Genomic DNA, 21,480 nt, shown 5'->3' with positions numbered 1-21,480 from the left:
AAATTAGCGATCGATGTGTCGATTTTATAAATGTTTATGCTTTCATGTTTAAAATGTGTATGAAAATGTACTACGAATAGGGTATTTTTATTTCTGTGCAGAAATATGATAAAAAGGCAGCTTTTGAAACTCCCCTTCAAGTTATCGACTACGATGTTTTTTTCAAGTTCGTTCTTGTATGCCGCCGTCTGCCGCTCTTCCGAAAATATAGTTTAAAAAAAAAAAAAAAAAAAAAAAAAAAAAAAAAAAAAAAAAAAAAAAAAAAAAAAAAAAAAAAAAAAAAAAAAAAAAAAAAAAAAAAAAAAAAAAAAAAAAAAAAAAAAAAAAAAAAAAAAAAAAAAAAAAAAAAAAGTGTGCAAATTTAGCGATCGATGTGTCGATTTTTCAAATGTTTATGCTTTTATGTTTAAAATGTGTATGAAAATATATTGCGTAAAGGTATTTTCATTTTTGTACAGAAATAAGATACAAATTAAGGCAGCCTTTGTAACCAGGCTCCACGTTGTAAGGGAATGGTTTTTCATGTTTGTTCTTGTCCGCCAGTTCCGAAAAATGCATTGTGTTATTTTATTAATTACGAATCTTTTCCATAAATCCTTTAAAAAGTTATACATTATTTCACTGTATCCAAGAATATTGTATGTATTCTCATATTATTGTATTTTAAAATACTACGGCAAACTTAAGCCCGTATTCCGCGGAGCGGCCAATGTTGTGGTTTGAAATCAGCTGATGAATACGAGTCTGTTTCACCATAACGCAATTCTGAGTGAATGCTCTTGCTTCTAAGTTAGCATAAACGAATATCTATATACTTGACTTATATGAGACAAAGTTATTTTTCCATATACAGCGTGTTTTTAGGTGGAAATATTTATTGAATATGTCTCGTTGTGAATGTGAACTACTATTTTTTTTCGTTAACAGATTACGTTGGCGGCATGTTTATTGCGTAAAAAATTACGTGATTCGGTTCGCAATACGTAATCCTTTATATCATCGCAATACAAACTTTACGTTATTTATCTTTTATCGGCGTGAAACCAACAGTAAAATGTGTTCTTTCAAGCACAGTAGTTTTGATTAAAATGATTTTATCCCAATTTTATCTACAGTTGTGTGTGATGGCAGACGTTTACTGCAGTTTTATCCTTGTTGCCGATGTACGATAATAGTCATTAGCAGCTTGAACAGTTTTCTCAGCTTCAGTTATAACTAGGTTTAAATTTAACGGTATATTTCTCGATTGATCTTTAATCTACATTGATCTCTGATCTATAGGGAATAAACTTATTACATTAAGATATCTCAGTTCTATTCTATACATAAGGCCATTTATAACAAATACGGTATGTTGCACTGTAGTACGATGATCGAAATACAAGCCAAACAGATGTTATCCAGTTCGGTTGTACTTAGAAAAAAAAAAAAAAAAAGTAGTTTCTCGTTCGGTTGTTCGTGGCTGTACACGTTCACGCAACGAGTATAACGTTAACACCATACTTTCATCATTCTCTTTTGCTGTTATTGAACTTATGTAACTAGAAGATGGATAAAGTTAGACCATTGTAAATTGATCTCTCATAAAATCGAACTATCGTAAGACTAATGATCGTAACCTGAACACTACAGCTACCTGTACACTGTATAAACTTTATTATATCTTTACATACTTTAGACACCCACATGTACTGTACAGTAAATTCTATAGTACTATACTGCATAAATATAATTTTACTTATTGCGCCGTTGTGGGATTACAGCGCCTTTGACTGGTCTAGAGTTTCGAAAGAAGGTGTGCGGCGGCCGTAGGCTTTAAAATCGCTCAGCGTCGAAAATCGCTTGGCGTCGGTGGCCAGGAACGGAACCCCTGCCGCTAACCGAGGGCCGCCTGTATATGAATCACGGAAATGTGATATGACTTATAGATTGGCTACGTGCTGTCAAAAGCACTACAAACACTACCGGAGTCGAGGTGGGTTGATATTGTCTCCAAACCAACTAATTACCTGCGCGCGAAAGGTATATGAGGGTGAGAGGCGACATGAACTTTTAGCCTCTCGCAGTGGTGTAGTAGGTAAAGCTTCACTGACGTTCCTGGGTTTGAAAGGATCCATAGGTTCGCGCCCTGGTCCAGGCAAATCTATTATCGGGAAAAAATTCCCCTTCGGTTAAGCATATATGAAAATATATTAATTCTGAGGTAGAGCGAATTAGATATTAAAGGACATTGTAGCTCGATATATATATATATATATATATATATATATATATATATATATATATATATATATATATATATATATATATATATATATATATATGTGTGTGTATACAGGCAGTCCCTGATTATCAGTGGGGGTTCCATTCCAACAGTGTGATGATAGCCGAAAATTGCCAATAACCGAAAATCGACAATTTTTCTGCATATGATAAAAGTTTATTTTAAACTACTACCTGATCCAAAGTCCGTGTCTATGTTTATTGTTAATGGCTTGTATGCTGTTTACTTTTGTTTCTTGTATATAATCTTAATTTACTATATTCTAAAATATTTACCATAGCTCTTGCCTTTTCCACTGATCTATGCCTTCTTAATAAAGATGTGGCAAATTAACCTAAGCTTGATTAATCAGGGATTAGCGTTAAAGACATAATAGAATTTGGAAGAGCTTTATGTTATTGTACAATGTAAATAATAGAATTTGGAGGAGCTTTATGTTATTGTACAATGTAAAATGTCATAGATAAAGTCTCAGTTTATGAAATCTAAATTCTAAAACACAAATAACCTTGTCTACTGAACTAAATCATGTTGATAAGTGGTGAGTGGCCTTAGACAGTTTCCAACATTTCATCATATGAACTGGCATCTAATTTGCAATACGCAGTGTTATTTTGTTTGAATTATTAAGAATCCTGCAGTGACATAAAAATGACAGATGATACTATTTATGCATTTCTATAGTAAACAACAGAAGAGAGTAAGCAAAAAGCAAATAAAAACAAAACTAGCATAAAAAAGACAAATAAGCAAATAAACTGAAAATTAGTGTAACAAAACATATTCAAACAATGGATATATGTTTCTTAGGGCAAAGCAACCCTAAACTACAAAGCACAGTACCCTAGGTACATTGTGCTTACCCCTTAGTGTTATGAAAAACAAAAAACACAAAACAGAAGTGCAGTTGGTAGAAAAAGAAGAAAACATAAGCAGAATATTAAGGGAACAAAAGAGCACTGTATCCTCTACTGTTGTAGTAGATTACAAATCTACTGACAGAATTCTACTTTATTTTGAAAAATTTACTATACCAATACACAAATTAAAATAGCACAGTACAGCAACTGAATACATCTATTTCTACAAACAAAATGCTCTGTATGGATATCTATAATTCGTCTTAAACCTTAATTAGCTTACATAATACTAATACTACATACTTAGAGGGACAGCAAAACCAAATCACATTCCATTTACGTAACACCTGATACATATGTAATTACTCTTTTTATGGATTCCTTTGGTACTCAAGCACAGATCAATGAAAATTCCCTCTGAGCTTTTATCTCATCATTTACTGTGAGGTTAAAACTATCTAAGCAAATACTACATCCATGATTAGTAGCATAAATACTATTAATATCTTCAGTAAGCTATGAAATAAGTACATTCAATTTCCATGCAAATAAAAAAATATATAATCAGCTATGTCATGCAATAGGTTTTTGTAGTGGAACATGGCTCTCCAATATCTGAAAACAAAACTTATTTATTTAATAAGGAAATAAAATCATTTTACAATTGGTAATGCTTCAGTCAGCAGTTCCTTTTAGTCATAATCCAAAAGGCCAACAATCCCATCACCTGGCCAAGCATGTATTTTGGACCATTAGCATCCATGAACTATTGTCTAGACTTACAACAAAATGAAGGCTTGTGAAGTGAGCATTTTCTACATAAAATACATTTTCTTAAACAAAATAAATTACTCTAACACAACTCCATCAATCTACAATTGCCTGGATGTCTACTTAGGTGGAAGGACTTCTTATATAAATATACGAGTATATCACAGTGTTTAAGTTAACAATATTTTGAAAAAAATGATAAGCAAAACAGATGTTATAACAAGCAGTAATGAAGTGGACTGAAACTTGTAGTATAGTCAAGGTATAAGTGGCCATATCCTACAGTGCTATGCTCTTAAAAGAATGTAATACGGTTTATGAGATTGAGGGTGATGAGAATAAAGGCTTCCCCCATCCTCTAAAGAATTGGTAAAATCTGATCTGCATCAACTAGTGTCAATGGAGTACAAATCAAGTGATCCATGAATCAAATCTCTTCAATAAAAAATGACAAATTTTTAATAATTCTGCATTATCCATAGTTAACAAACCTGACGTCTTAACAATAAGATGAATCTTCTGGTTCCAGTTGGAAACCAGTATAAAAAAAAAATTCTAAGATTGTATATACAAGGAATGTGGCATCTGGCATCTAAAGTATAGAATTTAACCGGAAATCTCAATAGAGCAACACTGAGTCTAAAAACAAAAGAACTGAACACCCCTTATTTCACGCCCACTAACTTTAACTTGGGATGATTCAATGAAGTCTCATATTCTTTGAAGATTACCCATTTCACCCTGTGAAAAGTTGTATTTGAGTTCTAAATTTTAATTGTGGAATGGCTAACAGCAAACAGGCAAGAACCTCAAGAAGCGACGTGTCTTCCTAAGATATAAGGGAGGATATTCATTATTCCCTGCCTTATCTAACAAAGAAGAAATCAGAGAAAGTGATGCACTGAGAAAGCAGAGACATGGCTTCTACCTGTGACCAAGCTTATAAAGTATGAGAGGCAGATAGTTCTCAGCTGGTCATCTGTATGTACAATACTTGCCTAAAGAGAATAGGGAATTCATTAGTACCTGTCTTACAGAAAGAAAGGAAAGAGGAACACCTTTCGGACTAATATCCCAAGGAAACTGGATTCATATGCTTATGTGCCAGGTGGGCTACATGATCAAGGACTACATACACTTCTCATCTAGAAGAGCTATGTCCTACGCATCAACTTGCAAATTCCTGTGCTATAACAAACTTATACACTCTCTTGTGGACACAGGCAAATCATTGGACAGTTTGGCCAGCACAACTTGGAAATGAGGTGGGGTGTTTGTGATGACTGGATATTTCAAAAGAATAACCTCTCCTGCCAAGGCACTACTTGACCTCCCCAAGTATACTGGCTGAGGATGTCAGGTACTGGCAGAAGCAAGAGAAAGTGAGGTTGTTAGAGAGACATTCCACACCTCAGAAGGGACCTTGAAACACTTATCAGGGGTGTAAATAAGACAAATTTTTAAATAAATTTGTTTTTCATGCTATCAAACCTTTGGTCTTAACAACAGGATGCTCCACTGAGATCAAGGATGTTATCATTAAGTATGCTTCATGTTTGGCTTTGCCCAGTCCTGGCTTTATCAAAAAGAACAGTTAGAGGGCCTGAATTTACAGGCTATCCCAAAAAACCATGAATGTATCTTTATTTATGCTAACTGGACTGGAAATACTGAGCACCAGATCTCTAACTGCAGAGATCATTTAGCAGGAAGAACATAGGCTGTCTCCTGAAAGAATCAGCTGCTAAACTGCATTATCCTGGAACATACTTTAGATTCATTATCACATTTCACTCTTTTATTGATTTCAGTCCCAATAATGAGATGACACATCATTGGAGATTTTGAACTTCATTCATACTTGAGATATGCCAATTTTAAGGATTTTCCAAAATTGTCCATCATACATGTAGTCTACAAATGAATGAACAGCCAAGACAATGTTCTTAAACCTCACAGGTTAATGCAGGCTACCTTTCCCTTCTTGGACCAACAACCTGGTGCCACTAAGATTAGCATGAAGTCACTCTAACCTTCAAAAAGGTATATGAAAATGAGCATGTCCAAATCAGGATCATGTAACAGACTTTCACCAGCAAAATCCATAAACTGTCACCACCCAAGATTTCTTGGTACACCCGGCCTATTAGGATAAAAAGATAAACAGGATTAGTCTGACTAATTCACTTCCATTCAGCTGCAAAGGTTTCTGAATTCTGTGCAATTAAACTACTACTTATTATAAACTACAAAGTGCATTAACTTATTGTAAACTATAATGTGCATGAACTTCAACCATAAAAGTAAAATATTCTTACACCAAAAAACTGTAAGCTAAAATTCAATAAAAATGAAATGAGGCTCATTACAACATAAAGAAAACACCAACTCTAAAACAGTAATTAATGACAAAGAGCAGTAGTTCAAAGGTAAACAGTATACTTGAAATAGTAGGGAACAAGGCATCAAGGCCCTTACAACATTTCAATGAATATTTAAGAATATTGGAAAAATTATGTGCACATAATTACTACAGCATAAATAAGAGCCAAAATGTTAAACTGATATGAAAAAAAAAAAAATTATCAAGAAACAAGTACATATAAGAACAAAATTTGGTAGGTAAAATGGCAGGTGTTGCCTTTTCAATAGACACAGAATTACTTAAATTACTGTACCGCTTGAATCATTGATGGCTTAAGATGCATGCTTGACCCAAATTTTTTTTTGGAATATATCTAAAAGGAACTTCTGACAACAGGATAGGCAACTGTAAATTGATAGAATTTCATAAAAACAAAAACATATTACATCTTTAAATACTTTGACCTGCAAAATTCCTGAAGCTTAGGGTTCATAAGCTTCTTGAGCTGATTCCATATGCCTTCACTTAATAACATTATAACTTTTCTAAATAAAACAGGTTTTTTTAAATAGCAAAAAAAATAATTTCTCAGGGTTATATAAGACTCAGAGGTCTGGAAAAACTAATCCTTATTATTATTATTATTATTATTATTATTATTATTATTATTTATTATTATTCATTATTATTATTATTATTATTAATAATAGGGAAAAACTCTATCACGAGGGTATATATCATGTTTTAAAGGGTCCACAATAATACAGTGTAAAAAGTCCGTGTATAATTTTGAAGACTTTACAGGAAGCTTTCGAACCCTTCCCTGGGTTCATCTTTTTTTTGGACTGAAGATGAACCCAGGGAAGGGTTCGAAAGCTTTCTGTAAAGTCTTCAAAATTATACACAGACTTTTTACACTTTGTATTATTGTGGACCCTTTAGAACATTATTATTATTATTAGCAATAAGTGTTACCTTGAACAAAAGCAGTCAGATGTGCAGTTATTTAGTAATTTCACACATTACAACTGACCTCAAATGCGATTCAACCCTCAATCATGGAACAAAGACTAATATCTATATATATATAAAAAAAAAAAAAAAAAAAAAAAAAAAAAAGTACAGTTAAACCTCTTAAAAGCGGCATTCTATGGTCCCCAAACTCCCGTGGTTCAGCTTGACTTTAAATCAGCCGCCATTAGATTGTTCCGCCACCACCAGGGATGCGCCATGTATTGTTTACAACTTCAGAGCAGCAAAATTTATGCCATATATCCTTTGTTTGTATGAAAATAGCTGTTAGTAATGTAAATATGTGAAGTCAAATATGTTTTTTATATTAACCTTGGAAGAATAAATATATATTTTTTAAATATTCCACTTGAGAAGGCTCAACCAAGCCAAAGCTTTCAACTTTTACCCAAAACAAAGCTATTTGTCAAGCACAAATTCCTTACTCTTTATGTGCTTGAGAGACAGTTTTGATAATTATTTTTATGTAACTGTGTATTTACCTATTCAATATGCCACCCATGAGATTAAGTGATGCTAGAGGCAAGAAGTGCAAGCATAAATCTTTATCCATGCTAGAAAGTCTTTATTTCATTAGCGAATAGTTTATTGTTCATTTTCCTCAATAGATGGCACTGGTGTGCTTTCTTTAAGTTTTGATGGTGACGGCAACATTCAAATGCACAGTTATCTCTGAAATTCATTCAATATTTTTTCATCTCTTTATCCTTTACAATAAAAATCAACTTAGAAACTAATAGCGATAATTATGAAGCTACGAAATTTCAGATATGAAAGTCACCGATAATAAAGTGCAGATTCTGAGAAGTTTAGTACTGTAGTTAGACTTACGATTGGGTAGGCTAACTCGAGAATATAGGCTAAATGTGTTAAAAGTACACTAAAGAAAGTTATACAGTATAAAGTTATAAAATGATGATGTTAAAATATAAGAGTACTAAAATGATAAAAAGCAGTGTCAGAACATAGCTTGTAGCAGGCTAAGTCGGAAACCAGGCGATTTGTATGAGGAATTACCTAAATGCTTAATTTTTTAGGGATGTACTCTACATTCCAGGATTTTCTGTGGTCCGGCAGTGGCCTGGTCCCAAGGTTTCCGGATTTAAGAGGTTGGACTGTACTGAACTGTGAAATAAAATTCATTTATTCCTAGAAAGTATACAAAAATTTATCTTACAAATGAGTATCTTTGGTATCATGTGATGAAGTATAAAAACATTATTCTTATAATAGCAGTATCTTTGATGATAAGTAATATGGGTCTTTTTTTTCTCTGAACAGTGTACGATGGAGTTTCTGAAAGCTAAGTAGGCTAATGTAAACTGATGGGGCAGTGTTTAAACCAAAAGTAATTTATTAAAGTTCAAGCTTACCAAATTAGACTGAAGGAATTTGTTATAATGAACTATCCTTCAATTAATTGACAAGCAAATATAGCAACCAAAGACATGCCACAGCCCTACATACACTAATATAGCAGCTGTTGTGAAGAACACAGAACCATGAAGTTCCATTTGTTCCACCAGAAACCCATTACTTTACTAAAAACCTAATCTATGGTAGCAGTAACCTCCAGAACTCTAAAGAAGGGTCTCCCATTTCAACCTGTCTTAAATTCCAGTCTCTTGGTGCCTTTGGTAGCAAAATCCAGTCAGTCTTTATTCCTGGCACCTCACATGTGCCTCTAATCTCACTTCCAAAAAATCTTTATATCTTTATCATCAATGACAATTCCAAACTCACTCACATTTTGTTAGTAATCATTTTTCTTGATGGCTTTTATTGAATAATTTCCACATTCACCAGCCTTTGGATAACTTCTGTAAGTGTATGGTGTACTTTTGAATAGTAGCCCTGTTCACCTATTTCTTAGTTAGTTAGGTTTAACTAACCACAATTAGTTATTATGTAACCTTCCCTTTTTGCTCCGAGGGAAGGTCAGCGTCTATGACACACTGCTAGATGTTAATGTAACTTCTAAAGTTGAAGTTTTATCAGCAAATCTTGTTTCAATATTATTGCTTACATTTTCTAAAGTTTGGTGCCTTCAATTTTCAAGTCAGTATGGTTTATTACCTCAACTCTTATTTTGGATTATTGTATTACTTTGCCTTAGCACAGGCACCTTTAGTCCCTATTTCATTTTAGCTCTTAGAAATTATTGCTGTACTAGGTTACCAAGTTATTTTATTTTCTTTGATGGTTAAGGGTATCCAAAAGTTTAAGCATTTACTGACATATCAATGAGTCATTCATAAGTTTTTCATTTATAATGTTTGAAATTAATTAGTGTATTTTTCTTACAATCTTTGTATACTATACTGTCAGTACGTATGACAAAACAAAAAATGGCAAAATCCTTAGATTACTACGTATGACAAAACAAAAATGGCAAAATGCTTAGATTACTATCTTCATTTAGATGTTAAGAACTTTTCTCCTTTGCATCTCCTTAGAAACCTTTTAAAATAATTTTGATCTTTAAGATAAGCTTTCTCATCACAAGATTTGGGCTCAATGTTTTCAGCACCAGTAATGATTCCAAATTACTCTGGAGAGTTTCTTAGCATAATCTTTATAATATTAGACTTTTCATCATTACACTTTAATATACAACCCAGAACTAAGTCACGTAAAAGCAAATAACTTTAGATCTTTTAAATGCACTGAATATCTTTCTTCTTTAGCTGTCAAGGCCTGAATCTCCTGGTGCTCCCAGCAAATAGTGCTGCAACTTTTGGGCTGCGTAATGAAAGACTGGCATCCATTCTGCATGACTTATATGAGTCAAGCATGTTTTCAAAATGTCTTCTTGTCTTCAGCTTGCCCATTTCTATATGGAGTTGCTGTTTCCTTATAGCCTTCTCCACCTTCCTCTGTCCAATGCATCGTGACTTTTTAAACCTTTCTCCCACATTTCATTTGTTATTTTATCTTTCCATCTGAACTTTGGCCTTTCTCTTTTCCTTTCCTCCACCTCCATGGCCATAACTCTTTTACACACGTGGTCATCTCTCCACATACTAACATGATTAAACCATAGTCTTACTTTCCTGGGCCTGCTTTGATACTTCCACCTTAACTGTTTCTATAATAAATTAATTTCTGATCACATCTCTTCTTGTGACTACACATCCACCTCAACGTCCTCATCTCTGACACATCCATTTTCCATTCTTGAGCTTTCTTCATGGGCTATGTCTCAGTCCCATAAACCATCACTCTCACTAAACTAGTAAAACTTTCCTTTAACCGTTGCACTAATCCTCCTGTTGCACAGTGTCCCTGAATCTTCTTCATTTTATCCAAGCACCTTGTATTCTGGGGTTGATTTCAGCGTCAATATCTTCAATTTAAGAACTTTTGATATATATTTGAAAGTTTTGACTCTCTTGATGTCATCTTATCTCAAATTCACTGTCCAGCATCTTTATCCTAATTATCTCCAGACTTCAATCTTTAAGTGCCTGCCTCTACCTTTATACCTTCAGCTCAACTTCTTCTTTAGTCCTGTCTATCAACACTATGTCATCAGCAAAACAGCATTACAGGGGACCTACTGTCTAACATCTGATGCTACAGCATCTATCACAAGGTCCAAGTTGTAGGAGCTGAGAGTTGATACTTGATGGAGATCAACCCCCACTTTGAACTTTTCTGTATGATTCCAGCAGTTTCTTACTTGTGAGGCTGCTTCTGCATACATACCTCATACTACCATAAAATATTTTTCAGAAACACCCTTCACCCTCAAACACCTCCATACACTTCTTGCCTTGGTACACGGTTATATAACTTTTCTTCTTCCCCACAATTATCTCTACATTAAGGGGTCAGTTGCCTGATGCGCCTTCTCCACTGCCTTCTATCAAAGGCATTATCCTCCACCAAACCTCCTCCATCCATACCTTCCTTCACTTTATCTCACAATCTAATTCTCTGTCTCCCTCTCGATCTTCTTCCTCCAACAGGTTCTTCTGAAGCCCTCTTCACTCCTTCCTCGTCATCCATCCTTAACATATGCCCATACCGTCTCAATCCTAACTCTCTTATCACCTCTGTTATCTTTATAAAACCTGCTCTTCTTCTTATTTCATCACTTTCCAATCTCTCAAGCAGTGACATTCCCATAATCCACCTCAGCATTCTCATCCCTATTCTCTCAAGCTTTACTCCCTCTTTTCTTCTGAGGGCCCATATTTCTGATCCATACATTAACACTGGTCTTTTCACTGTGCTATAGATATGGTCATAAGCTTTTTATAAATCGATAAATACCAAGTGAAGCTCTTCCTGTCCCTCTCCATACTTCTCCATAATTTGTCTTAAAGCAAATGTAGCATCCACTGTATCCCTCCCAAGCATGAACCTGAACAGTTCCTTGCTAACTAGTTCCTCGCTGGACGAGTGGTTTTCGTGCTCGGCTGCCAATCCGGCTGTCCGAAGTTCGAATCCCGGCTCAGCCAACGCAGAATCAGAGGAATTTATTTCTGGTGATAGAAATTAATTTCTCAATGTAGTGTGGTTCGGATCCCACAATAAGCTGTAGGTCCCGTTGCTAGGTGACCAATTGGTTCTTAGTCACGTAAAAATAATATCTAATCCTTCGGGTCAGCCCTTAGAGGAGAGCAGTAAATCAGCTCCTCAGTGGTCTGGTAAAACTAAGATATACTTAACTCCTTCCTTGCTAACTGTGGTTTCTCTCCTTATTCATCCATCCTTCAATAGTTCTTGCATAGATCATTATATGGGATATCAGTTTTATTGCTTGGTAATGACAACAGTTCTGTATGTCCCCCTTTCCTTTATTTAATGGAGCCATTAGGCTGGTTATCCAGTATTCATTTGTGATGGTAGATCTTACACATTAGGTCTCACAAAACATATATCAATTCCTTTCTCTCCCAAACATATCCACACCTTAACTGGTATACCATCAGCTCCTAATGCTTTTCCTCTCTTCATCTTATCTAGTGCCTACTTTACTTCTTGGCTACCAATATCTGTAACTGCTTTTACTTGAAGGCGGCCATACATCAACCCCATAGTTAAAATCCACAAATTATCGACAATCCTCTAAAAATGCTTTTAACTGCCTACTTTGATATTTCAAAAACCAAAAAACCCCTCTACAAATGTTTATACCTACCTATTTTAATAGTTTTATCATGAAAAATATATTCAGTCACAAAAATAATTTGACAATACTACAGTAATTAGTGAACACCTTTCTAAGAAATATTTAACGACTAGGTGAATTTTTTACGAATAATGTGGATATACGTTCCACAAATAGGTGAAGCTGTGAAACCTGAGCTGCAAATAGGCAGAGGTTGACTACAAATACAACTGCTACTACTACTAGTACTCAGTTTTCAGGGTCATGGAAGCATACTCAGATACTGGGAAAGGGAGACCCTTCTTTTACATAGTGTCTGGAGATCGATGTATCACAGATTAGGCATTTGTAAAATTATGAGTTTGTATGTGAAAAAACCAATTTACAAAAAACTGAGCTTTGAGGAAACAGGTTTCAGTCAAGTTAGCTTGGCATCCATTAAGGAATATCTAGCTAGGAAGGTTATATTAATAAGCAAGACTATAAGTTACACTTTCTACTTTCTGCCTTTGTAAGTAGCAATCACAGAAAGTAATAATAAACTTTTAAAAAATTATCAATTTTACGCTAGAAATTTTCAGGTGATCAAAAAAATCAGTCTTTCGTGTAAATGCTTTTGCTGTGCCCACAAATACCTGCGACCAAACCTGCTGAAATTCGTTCTGCATTGCTGTACTGCACAACCTGCATTTCATGCTCAGCATCAACACCCTTAGGGGCTTCTTGCAACTGGTAACAGGTCAGATCTGCTAAAATTTGTTCAAACAGACTTCGTGTTTCCTTATCAATTGTATCAGGCAGAATGATCCCAACACTTGAGCCTGCAAAAATTACATAAAATTACATATTTTCAATCAATTTGTATTTTATCAATTTTTATTTTATTTTTCATAATTAGCAAACCTCAGGTCTTAACAATAGGTTTAAACAACCAAAGATTGTAAAGCAAGGAATCTGTCTATATGAGACGGAGCTGGTCACCTACCAGGCTTGGTACCTGGGTTTAACACAACGAGATATGACCAGATTCATTGCACTCGTGGAAGGTAAAGAGAACTCTGCTTGTTTAAGTAACAAACCATGTAGGCCACAGGGTTTTGTCATCACTCCTCCCTCCCCTTGCTAAAGAGTGGAGTATATGTTACTGAGAAGCAGATGTCTATTGTATAGGAACAAAACAAATAACTACAACCAGAATGGTTTACCACACTCATCTGTATCACATCTGTTCTAATATATGATGTGCCTCTTATTTGACACAGCCGTAGGAAGAAGAAAGGAAAAAAAAAAAGACAGACCAGCCAACTCACTCATTCTCTGTTCCACACAACCATCTTAGGTAAGATACAAACTGTCCTGCCAAGGGCACTAGATGAGCTACACAACTTGTTGGGCAGCCACCAGTGGACCAAGGACAAAGTGTCTAAGGACCTGTGGACAATGTCCTTTAGGTAAAAGGAAGTGAACATGGTTTGCCTGAGCCAAGAACAGTATTCAAAAGTCAGGTTCCTGTCTGAAAATCAATGTAGAGGCTTGAATGGAGCTCAAATGAGACTACCAAGGACCAAAGTAAAATCCCACATCAGAGGTTAGAGTTCTCTTGGTGAACAGGATTGTTCGACACTCCTGAAGAACATCAAGTTTGAGGAAGAGATGTTCATGCCCTTCAAGCGCATAACTATCCCCAAGGCAGCCTTGCCAACTCTGACAGCCGAGACGGACAGACTTTTCTCATCCCTGAGAAAGATCAGGAAATCCGCTATCCTCTGAACATAAGTTCAGAATGAAGAGAAACTGTGTCGACAACACCAATCACAGTAGACAGCCCACTTGCCCTGGTAAACTGCTGATGAAGCTCTCCTGAGATAGATGGACATCTGGCCCACAGCTTTGCGAGAAAAGCATGTTGCTCACAGGAGATACTTGATAGTCACCAGCCATGAGAGATAGGGACTACCAACTGGTGAAACCTCTCCACATGAGACTGGCAAAGGAGGGGATGCCATGAGGGAAATTCTCTCGGAATCTCTGACAGAAGGGACAGAAGGTTCGGGAACCACTCTGCCTCAGGCCACAGAGGTGCCACTAATGTCACCCTGAGATTTCGAGACCTCATTACCCTGTTCTTCATGACTGATGGATCAAGCAGAACGGAGGTAAGGCGTACAACTTGAGGCTGTCCCAAGGATGCTGTAGAGGCCAGGAGATCCTCAATATGAGCACCCAACCATCGAAAGAAGCATCCAAGAACAGGAGGAAATCTGGGGGAGGTGAAAGTAGAGGAACTCCAACAATAAAATTCTGGTTGACCAACCACCAAAGAAGGTCTCTTCTCACCTCTTCTGACAGAGTTACCCATTGCTGAGAATGAAGGTGGAGGTGATCATGAGGAACCAGTTTCTTGAAAGATGACAAGATCCCGAGAAGAACCTTTGGTCCGATGGGAAAACCCTCAATAAAGGATCCTCCAGCTATTTCTCCAGATTTACCACAATACCGAGGCTCGGACAAAACTGGAGAAGATGATCCCTGTCCGGAATTAGCTTTTCTCTGGAACTTGCCAAGACCAGACAGTCATTAAGGTATCTCAACAGGCAAATTCCTTGAGCATGAGCCCACATCAAACCTTAAACAAAGACCCTTGTGAACACTTGAGGGGCTGTAGTCAAGCCAACATAAAGGGCCTTGAAATGGAAGACTTACCCTCCAAGGCTGAAGCGAAGGAATTTCCTGGACGAACGGTGAACTGGAATCAGGAAGTAAGCGTCCTTCAAGTCTACTGACAGCAAAAAGTCGTTTTCCCTTGCTGCTGCCTAAACCATCTGGGCGTCTCCATCCTGAACCTTGTCTTCCTAATGAAGTGGTTCTGCTTGAAAGATCTTTCATCGGTCTCCAATCGCTCAAAGACTTTGGAACCAGGACAATCCGACAGTAAAACCCCTGGGAAGGCAATGCACTCTTCCACTGCGCCCTTGTCTAGCATCTTCAACAATTCTTCCCAAAGAGCTAAGTACTCTGGAGAACCTTGAGCATAAGTTAGATGGAGGAGGGGACCTGTCTGAGAGAGGGGGAGGAAAAGTTGAAAGGTAGTAAATACCCAACTGGCCATCTACTGCCTGCCAGGCATCCCCAACCTGTGGCAATGGGAAGGGAGAGGTGCTCTTTCTATCGACAGCCCACTCTGCCCCCTTCCTCTAGAGCCCGTTCTTGCCTTGTAGGGGCGAGATTGAAAGGGGAGTTGCTGCTGCTTAAATTTTGACAGAGCGGTCGACTGAGAAGCCCTCACTGACGTCGAATGCTTGGCTGACCTCCTCAGAGGAGACCACCTACTCTCCCTTGGAGGAGAAGGAGGTGGAGGGCAAGAGCAAGTCTCTGACTTTCATCCTGCTTGCTGAACAAGCCTATGTTTGGTATCAGCATGCCACCGGTCTATTACATCTTCCAAATGTGTTCTTGGAAAGTCAACAAGGACTCAGAATACACTCACCCTGCCACCTTCAACAAGGCCACAGCCCTCCTAACCAGGAGAAAGTTGGCCCACAAACTACCACTGAGGTGACCCAGGTAAGAGATGGCCTTAGCACTAGACTACAATAACCTGATAAAGGAGGGCAAACTAATGGAACCTCCATCAGACCAACACGACACTACCCTGGCCACTGCAGTAGACCATAAGTCCTGCCATAACACAGTCTGGAATACAGAAGAAGCAGCAGACTTCACAGCAGAGGCTTCTCAAGAAGCCTCAGCCCTTACCTGATCCAGAGTCAAGCCAGGCTTTACACGGATCATGTCCGAATGAAGATGATGAAGCATCAGTTAAACGACATCCGTAGAATAAATTTCCTTTGCGACGAGAGAGGAATAGGAAGGAGCTTAGAATACCTACTAAAGTGAAGAGACCCATCCCAATCCGAGACCAAAACATTAATGAGCTGCAAAATTGACTAAGCATGCCCAGAAAGAGAAAGCACAAACGAAGCTCTAGCATCCTGCCTCAGACCGAGCAAGGCTTCCATACCCGGTAGGGTTCATAGAAGACTGTGTCCTCCCCCAAAGACTATTAAACTCACGAATGAAATCAATAACCTCCAAAAAAGAAGACAAACTCTTGACTCTGTCCTTCCTATGGCTCCAGCAAAGGAGACCAATGACGCGAAGTAGAAAGCCTAGAAGGATCCTCATCCTTCCCTAAAGCCACTTGAGAAGCTTCCTTTATAAGCCAGGCATCATACCCTTTGAAGTAAACCCGGTGTAACCAGAATCAAGGTTTTATTCAGTAAACAATTCCACTACAGTAGTACACTGCAAATAAAAAAACACGTTGCTGAACACAGACATAAACATAAATAAACACTTGAGTTAACTAAGAAGGTACATAAATCACACTCCTTATGAAAGACAGTTTAACCAAGAATATGCACAAAGCATATAACATACAAAGGGGCATCATAAGTAACATATACAAAGAATCAAGCATTGTACCATAATCTGGCAAGTCTACAGCTGTAATACGAGACACGTCAGCAAGGAACCACAAAAGTAAACAAAAGCTATAGACCACTAATATGAAACAGGTTTATTTTTACCACATTCTTCCCTTCTCAGTTAAGTTCACTTGGAGTAATCCTGAAGGTACTTTGGAGGTTGCCTCACTCTCTCTGACCTTCGAAGTGGAGGAGGTGAGGCTACCTGTTGAGGGACTGTACGGGATTCCTGAAGAGTGTCATGCTGAGAAGCAATATCCACATGGGAGAGACCGCGTGCAATCTCCTGAGGAGCATTTGCAACCGACAATTCCTCAGGAACCTCTGACTGAGATACAGGAACCCCAGCATCTGTACTTTCACGGTTGTCACTAGCCATAGGAGCAAGATGTCTTAATGAAACCGTAGTCACCCTACCATCTGGAAGCTTCACATGAGCATACTCGGGGTTCGCCTCTACGATTTCAACCTCATCCACTAAGGGGTCGTTCTTGCTGTATCTTACATGACGTCTCAGGAGAGCAGGCCCTCCTTGGATGAGCCAAGTAGGCAACGATTGGCCAGTGGTGGACCTTCTACTATGCAGGAAAAGGCGCTCATGAGGAGTACAGTTCGTGGAAGTGCACAACAAGGAGCGTATACAATGGAGAGCATCTGGGAGAACAGTTTCTCACTCAGACACATCAAGGTTCCTTGTCTTAAGGGCTAATGTCAGAGTTTTCCATATAATTCCGTTATATTTTTCAGCCTGACCATTCCCTTTAGGGTTATAAGGTGTAGTGCGACTGGTAGCAACACCTTTCTTCATCAGGAAATCCTTCAGCTCTTCAGACACATAAAACATGCACCCTTGTCAAAAAGTTGCACCAAACAACTGATGACAGTTCTAGTGGTCATATCTGCACAAGGGAAAACAAACGGGAACCTTGAAAATTCATCCACAACAGTGAGGAGGTACTTGTTTCTAGATTGAGAGGGAACTGGGCCTTTGAAATCTAAGTTCAACCTCTCGAAAGGCTGGGTTGCTTTGATCATTGTCCCGAGGATTTGATGAATCGAGGTTTGAGCTCTAAACACACTTGGCAAGAGGTGGTAATTTTCCTCACTTCTTCTACCGAGTAAGGTAGATTCCGCCCCCGGACAAAATGCATCATGCGAGATATCCCAGGGTGACATAGGATTTCATGAATTTCTCGGAGTTTATCAGAAGTAGTGGCACCACAGATGCGGGAGAGAGCATCAGCTGGTATGTTTTCTGTTCCTGGACGGTATACTATGTCATAGTGAAAACATGAGAGTTCAACTCGCCACCTTGCTATTTTGTCATTCTTTATTTTACTGTTTGATTTAGAGTCAAACATAAACTTTACACTACGTTGGTCAGTGATGAGCTTGAAGTGGTGTCCAATTAAGTAGTGTCTCCACTTCCTCAATGCCTCCACTATGGCATAAGCTTCCTTTTCCACTGAGGAATGTCCTTGTTCACTGCGAGTGAGAGTGCGGGAAAAGAAAGCCACTGGGCGATCATTCTGTGTCAGAGTAGCTGCTATCGCATGATCAGAGGCGTCCGTTCCCACAGTGAAAAGAGAGGAGGGATCAATGGCTGTTACCACCGCACTAGCAATGTCTTTCTTCAAGTTCCCGAGAGCTAGCAGTGCTTCAGTGGACAAAGGAAAACCATTGGCTTGTGTGAGAGAGCGGATTTTCTCTGAAAATTTTGGTATCCATCTTGAGTAATGTGCAAGCAATCCCATGGTCATGCGAAGAGAAGCTGCATCTTTAGGGGGTGAAAGATTCCACAGTGGTTGCAAGCGTTCTGGATCGGGTTTGATTTCCCCATCCGTTACTGAATACCCAAGTAATCTAATGGATCTGACTTTGAAGTCACACTTGTTGTGGTTTAGAGTGAGATTGTACTCCTCAGCCACATTCAAAAACCTCCGTAAATTCTGGTCATGCTCCTCCTCTGTCTCACCACACACAGTAACATTGTCAACATAAGCAAAAGTACCTCTTACTTTTTCTTTCTTAAGAATTTCGTCAAGCACACGTTGAAAAGCTGCTACTCCATTTTTCACTCCAAATGGAATGCGACTGAACTCATAAAGTTTGCCCCCAGCTTCAAATGCAGTGTATGGTCTCTCTTCTTCTCTTATTGCAACCTGATGGTAAGCACTTTTCAGATCTAAGGTACTGAACACCTTGTACCGTGCAATGTTGTTCACCATCTTGTCGATATTTGGCAGGGGGTAGGCATCAAGCTCGGAGAACCTGTTTATGGTACGAGAGTAATCTATAACCATCCTCCTTTTCTGATTCTCCCCTGATGTCACCAGCACTTGAGCCCTCCAAGGAGAATTACTAGGCCTTATTATTCCTTCCGACATCATACGCTCAGTCTCGGCTTCAATGAACTTCTTGTCACTCAAGGAGTATAATCTTGACTTATTAGCCACTGGTTTACAATCTGGTGTCAGGTTCTTGAAAAGGTAAGGAGGGGTCACCTTAACAACACCTAGTGAACATATCTTCAAGGGAGGTTTTTCTCCTCCAAAATCCATTTCCAGACCAGAATGTTTCCTCAGGAAGTCATGCCCTAGTATCACATCACTACATAAGCTTTGTAACACCTTGAGTTCAACACCGTGATAAGTCTCTCCTTGCAACTCCAAGTCCACAGTGCACAGACCTAAGATGTTTGAGGACAGGGATTCATCAGCCATAGAGACTTTTCCATGCTCTGGAGACATAGTTAGTTTGTTTAGGTCCACTACATCATGACGCACAAAGCTGTCTGAACTCCCAGTATCAATAAGGGCACTGACAGAGCTACCATTAAGCTTGAGAGGTGTTATGGATTTTTCAAGACACTTAGGGGAGGCCCCCACTATTGAAGCTAGCATTGCTGCGGAATGTTTTGGGCTAGAAGAGCCACTCACCTGTTTCACAGAGCGGCACACCCTAGCATAATGCCCTTGCTTCTTACATTTCAAACACACTGCGTCTTTAGCAGGACACTGAGTCCGGGGATGCCGGTTGTTCCCACAAAAAAAAACATTGAGCACCAGAAGTAGCAGCAGAAACAGACTCACTGTTATTTTCAGCACTAGATGATTCCTCCTCTCGACTCACTGCTGACACAGCAGCATTGACAGGTTCTGCTGAAGAGTAGGAGGCTGAATGCTTCTGGGCCATTTCCAGAGTGTGGGCCTGTTCATAAGCAGTATTTAGGTTCAGTGTCCTATTCTCCAACAGACGCTGGCGTATTGCACACGAGACCAAACCATTAATGAAGGCATCCCGAACATAACTGTCACACGCTTCCTCCACAGTTACACTTTTGAATTGGCAGTCCTTAGCAAGTAGCTTCAGTGCCTGCAGGAACTGATCCAGGGACTCACCTGAAAGTTTTTTGGGCCCTGCGAGTGGGCAAGTATAAATGTCTGGCAAATATTTCATTCTTTGGTTTCACGTACAAAGATGTCAGAACCTCTTCAGCCTTCTCATAAGTCTCACACTCAGAAATAGTCATACACACTAGGAGCCACATAGTTAGTGAGAAGAACCAGTTTGTCAAGCGTAGGGGTAGTCAGCTGCACTGCTTGAACGAAGTTTGTAAATGTCCTCAGCCAGTGTGTCCACTCCTTGGCAGCCTGGGCAGAGTCAGGGTCCACCTCGAACCGGGGAGGGCGTAGAAGCCGTTCCATGGCGATTGAATTGTTTTACTGAATAAATTGAAGTAAACCCGGTGTAACCAGAATCAAGGTTTTATTCAGTAAACAATTCCACTACAGTAGTACACTGCAAATAAAAAACACGTTGTTGAACACAGACATAAACATAAATAAACACCTGAGTTAACTAAGAAGGTACATAAATCACACTCCTTATGAAAGACAGTTTAACCAAGAATATACACAAAGCATATAACATACAAAGGGGCATCATAAGTAACATATACAAAGAATCAAGCATTGTACCATAATCTGGCGAGTCTACAGCTGTAATACGAGACACGTCAGCAAGGAACCACAAAAGTAAACAAAAGCTATAGACCACTAATATGAAACAGGTTTATTTTTACCACACCCTTCACCTGCAGGACTGGGACCTCGAACGACAGAAGATCTCAGGAATGAGGGCTCAGGAATATTATCAAGCAATGAATCACGTACACGTGAACCACATACATACTCATGCAATGAACCACATATGTGCTTGAGCAATGACTCACACACATGGCCATGTGGCAATTCACGTACAAAGTAATGAGATAAAGAACAACGCACTAGAGAACGTCCTGAAAGAGAAAACTGATCTTGAAGGTCCCTACCTCTAGAAGGTGAACGATGCAAATTGGCACTCCTAGGGGAACGAGATCCAGAAAGCCTAGGCTTCTTGGACACAGGAGAAAGTCTGGTCTTACCAGACCTCTGTGGTGAAGAGGCCCTACTAAGCTGAGAAGAATGTCCACGGACACAAACCGCCTTATATCTGTGACCGTCCACAACCTCACTATTGACACAAACACATTAGTTGAGAGGCAGAACAGGAAGAGAGGC

At 38.5% G+C, this 21,480-nt stretch overlaps 1 protein-coding gene across 3 annotated transcripts in view; it reads right to left on the bottom strand.

Annotated features, from left to right (window-relative positions):
* LOC135219345 (spartin-like) overlaps nt 1-21,480 on the bottom strand; it is a 275,523-nt gene that overhangs the window by 154,413 nt on the left and 99,630 nt on the right. For 2 of the 3 annotated variants that reach the window (XM_064256022.1, XM_064256023.1), the window contains exon 8: nt 13,067-13,252. In XM_064256022.1, coding sequence (XP_064112092.1) covers nt 13,067-13,252 — 186 coding nt within the window. The remainder of the gene's footprint in view (nt 1-13,066; nt 13,253-21,480) is intronic. The other variant, XM_064256024.1, reaches the window with a different exon arrangement.

This window comes from Macrobrachium nipponense, chromosome 1 (assembly GCF_015104395.2).
Source record: "Macrobrachium nipponense isolate FS-2020 chromosome 1, ASM1510439v2, whole genome shotgun sequence".
In the NCBI taxonomy this organism is placed as follows: domain Eukaryota; kingdom Metazoa; phylum Arthropoda; class Malacostraca; order Decapoda; family Palaemonidae; genus Macrobrachium; species Macrobrachium nipponense.
The sequence above is the reverse complement of the archived record's forward strand: the minus strand, read 5'-3'. Positions and strand labels throughout refer to the sequence as shown.